Source organism: Drosophila obscura, unplaced genomic scaffold (assembly GCF_018151105.1).
Source record: "Drosophila obscura isolate BZ-5 IFL unplaced genomic scaffold, ASM1815110v1 contig_195, whole genome shotgun sequence".
Classification (NCBI taxonomy): domain Eukaryota; kingdom Metazoa; phylum Arthropoda; class Insecta; order Diptera; family Drosophilidae; genus Drosophila; species Drosophila obscura.
The window spans coordinates 549480-555479 of NW_024542784.1; the positions used below are offsets into that span (position 1 = coordinate 549480).

The 6000-nt window shown below is 51.1% G+C and overlaps 1 protein-coding gene across 1 annotated transcript; it reads right to left on the minus strand.

Moving 5' to 3' along the window:
• Positions 1-2109: 2109 nt before the first annotated feature.
• On the minus strand, positions 2110-4511 carry LOC121404382 (serine/arginine repetitive matrix protein 1-like). Its single transcript, XM_041593716.1, has 4 exons — positions 3604-4511; positions 3279-3551; positions 2649-2782; positions 2110-2306 (listed from the first exon to the last, which is right to left on the minus strand). Exons 1-4 carry the CDS (start codon positions 4509-4511, stop codon positions 2110-2112), a joined length of 1512 nt encoding a protein of 503 aa, XP_041449650.1.
• Between the last annotated feature and the right edge of the window lie 1489 nt (positions 4512-6000).

The following is a 6000-nucleotide window of genomic DNA, read 5'->3' on the forward strand; positions in this document are numbered from 1 at the left end:
AAAAGGTGCAGCTCAATCATACGCTCCCTCACAGGACATTGGCTAATAGGCACCCATGCTAACAGGATGTGTGCCCCCTACAACGACTTCTGTCGTAGCTGTAGAGATGAGGACTAGGAAGAAACGGTGGAACGCCTATTCTGCTCCTGTCCGGCTCTCAGTAGAAGGAGGCTACAATACCTGGGAATGCCTTTTATGAACGACGTATCGGACATGTCTAATATGAGTCCAAGAAGGATCGCAAACTTCATAAGGGCATCCGGATGGGACAACTGCTGACATAGTGTCTCACAAGGGAAGAGTACATGATCCACGCGGCATCACAACGGTCCATAACCGGCCCAAGTGTGTCGGGTTCCTGGCGATCCCGACAACCGCCTTAAGCTAACCTAACCTAACCTACCTATCTATCAGAAAATGTCGGTTTGGATCCTTGAGGAAAAAAAAGTTTGATTTTGTCTAGTAGTGTATTCTGTTTGTGGTCAGAGCTGCACTAATTCTATCAGCGTTCCGAACTACAGCAGCCGCCAAAAGCTCAGCTCAATCACAATAGCGAAAGCTGTTGTCATTGGTCCTGCTGAGGCACGGGTGTTGAATATTTCAAGCAATAAATGGTAGACAAATTTATATAGCATTCCAATGTATTATGTGAGCTTAATAATAATAATAAGAGAAAGCTTTAAAAAACTTTGTGTCCTTGCTTCGCTGGTTTATCCTCAATTGTTTCTCTGTTTTAGAGTTGCCGAATGGTGGTGCTTATGCATGGTGGCGTTGCCATTTGCGTCTACGTGGCTGTTATGGTTTAAATTTCACCGCTACTCTTTTAGGTTTAAATTTCGTCGGCAACAGTAACCGAATAAAAATTAAAATACAAAAAACCTGAATAAATTTTTTTTTAATTTATCAGGCAGGCTCTGGATTTCACTTACTTTTGCGTTTTACGTTTTCATCCAAAAGTCATACTTTTCATTTCAAGGTGCTCTGACATTTGCAAATGTAATGTTTATTTCTTCCTGTACTGTTAAGCGCAAAATTTACTGCTGTTATACCCACGCATAAACTCAATTGCACTGGTTATGATGTCAAATCCATGTCAATGCATCTATCAGCAATCTATTTTGGTCATTTTGCAAATTAAGATTAGTTTTGATGCATACCGATTACTTTTAATTTCGGCGAGGAATTTGATGCCGTTTTGAAAACGGAAAATTTTTGCGTTTAACGAATGCGGGAGTGCCTAAATATCCGTTTTGAAAAGTAACTCGGAAATTTTTTGCGAATGTGAAAGCCGGAGCCTGCCTTTGTATACAAATTTGTGAGGCCAATGATTTCCGCCAAAGTACTGATTTTCGATCTTCCCACCAGAACTAAGTAAAATTCTTAAAATTTCTTAAACAAATCTTTTTTATGTGTAGTGAGTCCTCGGTTCAAGGCCTGTCTTAAATAAATTGTTTATTTATTTTCTTTCCTAGGGTGATATTAGTAAATTGAGGAAGAATGCGAGGAAGGCGAAAACCCAATAATCTGGGGTCGGTGGTTCGTTTTTTTCTCTTTTTCCTATTGCCGATTTTTTTTGGCTCTCTGTTTACATGTTTAAATGTGTGCGTTTTTTTTTTAAATTATATTTTTTATATTTCATAGCTCAATACATTTAAATATATTACAATAAAACTGTTAAGGGATGTAGGAAAGGAACATAGGGTAGAAAAAAAAGAAAGATTGATAACACTACCCGACACGATTTTTCCTCAAGGAACAAAACCAACTTTTTCTTAAAGATTTGGGGCTTAGAAATGGTTTGATGATATTTTTTTTTTTCTATGGCAGAACTTTTATTTTAAAGAATTTTTGAAAACTGGTATTTTTTTTAGCTTTTTTCAGAGGTAGCGCTTGTTTTTTCCACATAACTCTAGTATCTTACGTCTGGTTGTAAAGAACTTTGCTATTTTGAAAAGATAATTAAAACAGCCAGAAGTTAAGCTGAAACACTTTGTGATTTCAGCTTACCGTCTGGGAAATAAAAAGCATTGAAATTGTAAGGTATTGTTTCCCAGCCAAGGTATAGCCTCTCAGTCTGTCCAGGGCCCGGCCTTCAATACAGCAAGATTTTTATTGAAGACCATAGAGACGGGGTCGGGGAGGCATATAGGCGGTGCGCGGTGCCGCTTGGGTAGGACGTAAACGTAGGGCGGCGGGCCGTCTGGTCGATAGGACATAGGGCACGCCCAGTGGGACGTAGACCCCGTCGAAGTGGGACGCCTCGCCGCGCTTGGGTTCGAGGGCAGGGTACGAGGTGCTGGCTGACCCTGGGAATGTAGGAGGATAGGCAAAAGGGAAGGGGAAAGAGCCCGGTTCGTGAAGACAGGGGCATCCGCGTACTGTCTCACTTAGCTGATGCCAGCTTACCCCTCTCTGCCGCTAGCCTTTGCTGGCGCTTCGGCTTTTCGGCTCTCTCCGCTCTTCTTCACGGGAGTCGGTGAGTCTCTCCATGTGGCGTGGGCAGCGGTCCTCGCTCGGCTCTGTGGGTGGGTGGGAGTTCTTTCGGTCGCTCTTGTGGCTGAGAGTCTGCGCGTTTCTCCCCTTGTGGGTGGGCAGGTGGTTCGGCTCTCTTTTGTGCCGTTGTCGTTGCTCTTAATCTCTTTCTCTACGCTCGCGGTGGTGGTTCCGGCGCTGGTTCTGGTGGGCTGGTACCGATGTGCTGGTTCCAATGATGGTTCCGATGTGCTGGTTCCTATGCTGGTTCAGATGTGCTGGTTCCGATGTGCTGGTTCTGGTACCGGTTCTGTTCAGGGTGAGGGTTCTGGTCCCTCAATACAGGATAGGCGCTATATTTAAATTTGTATGGCTATTTAATATGGACGGCTTAGAACTAAAAATAATGAGAATATACAACTAATTATAAAAGATGACGTGTGGGTGAGGTAGGTGGGGAGCTGAGACCGGTGAGGGGTTGAGGTAGGTGGTGGTGGTTGGGAAGGGTTCCTTCACACTCCCTTCCTACTTCGGGGGACGTACCGAGATGAAGACCTCCCCTCCTCGGTTTACCGACACGCGGAAGGTCTGCCCGTCGTGGATCTCGATTTCCCGGGTCCGGGGTCCTATTATTAGCGCCCGCTGGCTCGCACTTTCCCTCAGGGTGGCCGGGATTCGTCGACCGGGTGTCTCTACACGCCACCCAGCCGGTGCCTCCACCCAATCCCGCTCCTCTTATATATCATCCAGCGCTGGCAGCTCCCGGAACAGGTTTTGTAGCTCCTCCGCTTCCTGGGCCGGATAACCCGATCGAGAGGTCGTCTTCCTCTTCCTGGGCATTGCTACTACTGGTCACCCGTGGGTCTGGTGGCGGAGTGTCCGCCCGCAGCTCTGGTGGCGGGGTGGCTGCCCGTGGCTGTGAAGGCGGAGTGTCTGCCCGCAGTTCTGGTGGCGGCGTGGCTGGTCGTGGTTCGGGAAGCGGAGTGTCTCCCCGTGGGTCTGATGGTGGAGTGTCTCGCCCGTCGTCGATGCCCGACTCCGTCCGCGGGTATTCCTCCGTACTTTCGTCGTCACCCCGACTGGGAAATGGGCTGGGGACCATACTTTCGGTCTCGCTTGTTGTTTCCGGACCCTTTCCCGCTGTCGGCCAGAGTTTCGGACTCGCCTGGTCCCTCCTCCTCGCTCGGCTCCGTCTTCTCGCTCAGCTCCGTCTCCTCTCTCACTGCCCACCGTCCGAGGCCGTGACCATGTCCACTGCCAGCTGAGGGGCAAGCTTCCCTTAGTCGGGGCTGGTGGCTGCTTTCGGTGGCTGGGTGTCGCGTTGCCATGGAGAGCCGGGCCTTTCCAAAGCATCCATCCCGCAAGACCTCTGCCTCGCTATCGGTGCTGCTGTGCGGTGCTGGGTCCCTCTTTTTACGGACTGTCCTCCGGGCTGTGCCTGGCGGAGGAGGCCAGGAGCCGAGGCGTTTTTGTACCGCTAGTGGTGGTGGGGGTGACTTCCATCTTTGGTGGTGTCGTGGCTCGCCTTTCAACGCACCCGTAGGGGGTCGTCGCTCCTGCTCCCGCTGTCGCAGACGCTTCAGCTCGCTTCGGAGGGCTGCGTTCTCCCGTCGTAGGAGCTGGAGTTCCCCGATGTTTTCGTGTGGCCGTCCTCCCTGGATGGCGGCCACAGTTGCGTCGCCGGCGATGGCGAGTCGTCGTAGAGCCACCCGTGAGGTGGATGGGCCTTCGGCGAGCTCCTGTAGTGGGTGCACGGCCACGTGCGATGGGATGCCTCCGAGATCGGCATTCTGGGTGCTGTGTTCCCCGGTGAAGGCGTGGGGTGGTGCTGCCTGGACCGGTGGGAGACCGGTGACAGCTACCCCACTGTTGGCCCGTGGTGAGCCGGGCGTTGTTGCTCTATGGATTGAGGCGTTGGGCGCCGTGTCCTGGGGCTGACTGCCGTCTTCTCCCAAAGGCTGGGCGTCGTCCGCGCCCGTGTTACTCATTGCTGTTTTGCTAAGGAAGAAACCTTGATAGGTGAAAATCTGCCTAGCCATTTTGTCTATATGCCCTGACCTGCCTATTGGTGCGATTTACATTTGGTTCTATGACTTATGATTAGTCCCATAAGGGGAGTTATACGTAGCTTACTGTGGCATTGCCGCGGTCGCTCCTTTCGGAGCAAGGACGTTAGGGCAGCGCACTGCCCTGGCCCTCATGAACTCGCGTGGGAGGTGGCTGCTTTGTTCTGGTCTTCTTCGTCTGCGATGTCTTCATGTTGGTCACTTCTGTCGTCGTTGTGGTCGTGGAACATTTTTAGATCCGCCAGTCCGGCGGTTCGCCGCTGCCGTCCAGGGTGTTGTTGTAGCCGTACTATGGTCGGGGAGATGAACTTGATGACCCGATACGGTCCCTCAATCTTTTGGGCCAGTTTTGCGGGGAAGTTGTCGGCGGCCTTGGATAGTTGGTGTTGGCGAAGCATGACCAGAGTTCCAATCACGGGTTGCCACCCGCGCCTCCGAAAATTATAATTTCGGCTTTGCTCTTGAGAAGCACGCTGGGTGTTCTCTCGTACCACTCGGAAGATTTCGCTGAGTCTGGATGACATGTCCTGTGGGTCCTCGCTGGTCTGGCTTGGCCCTAGCGTCACCTCGTCGTACAGTGCTCCGGATAGGCGTGGCTCTCGTCCATGCATCAGAAAGGCGGGGCTGAAAGCCGTCGTGTCTGAGGTGCTGCTATTCTCGGCCAGACTTAGTTCTGGCAGAAGTTCATCCCAGGTTCGTTGGTCCTGTTCCACGTATTGAGCCATCATTGTCTTGATCGTCCTGTTGGCCCTCTCGGTTGGATTCTGCTGGGGGGTATACGGGGCAGTGTGTTGCAATTCCATCCCGGCCATTTTACAGAAGTTTCTGAAGAAGGGGCTCGTAAACTGGGTACCGTTGTCGCATACAAACTTCCTGGGCGTCCCGAAGTGGCTAAAAATGCGTTCTCGGAATGCCTTCTCCAGCAGTGCCGTTGTGGCTTTGCGAAGCGGTACCAGCTCCACCCATTTACTGAAGGAGTCCATGAAGACTAATAGCATGGTGTTGCCATGTTTGGATCGGGGAAGTGACCCCACGAAGTCCGCGCAAAGTATGTCCAGGGGTCCCTGGGCTTGGCGGGTGTGCATCTGTCCTGCAGGCTTTATCTGGCTCACCTTAAATCTCTGGCAACTTGTGCATTGTTGCACGTATCGTGCGACATCCCGATGGAGTCCGGGCCAGTAATAGCGCTGCGTCACCCGCGTTGCGGTTTTGCGGATTCCTAGATGTCCTGCCGCTGGGTGATCGTGACATTCCTCTAGAACTCGTCGCCGATGATCCTTAGTGACGCAGAGCTTCCATTGGATGGGGTCCTCGTCAGCTGATCGTCTCACTGTTTGCTTATAAATTTGCCCGTTCTTGATGAGGATCTCTGCGTGCTTTTCTGGCTGTGTCTGTATTCGCCTGAGTAACCGTTGCATCCATGGACAGGTGGGTCGGTCTTCCTCTGTTCGTTGGAGTGTTT

What these genes read in the sequence shown, in the direction of transcription:
- LOC121404382 (XM_041593716.1), bottom strand. Translation starts at nt 4,511, where the DNA reads ATGGCTAGGCAGATTTTCACCTATCAAGGTTTCTTCCTTAGCAAAACA. An exon ending in CTGGCCGACAGCGGGAAAGG is followed by an intron (nt 3,552 to 3,603) that starts GTCCGGAAACAA and finishes CCCATTTCCCAG; the next exon opens with TCGGGGTGACGACGAAAGTA. An exon ending in GAAGACGACCTCTCGATCGG is followed by an intron (nt 2,783 to 3,278) that starts GTTATCCGGCCC and finishes CACCCTGAACAG; the next exon opens with AACCGGTACCAGAACCAGCA.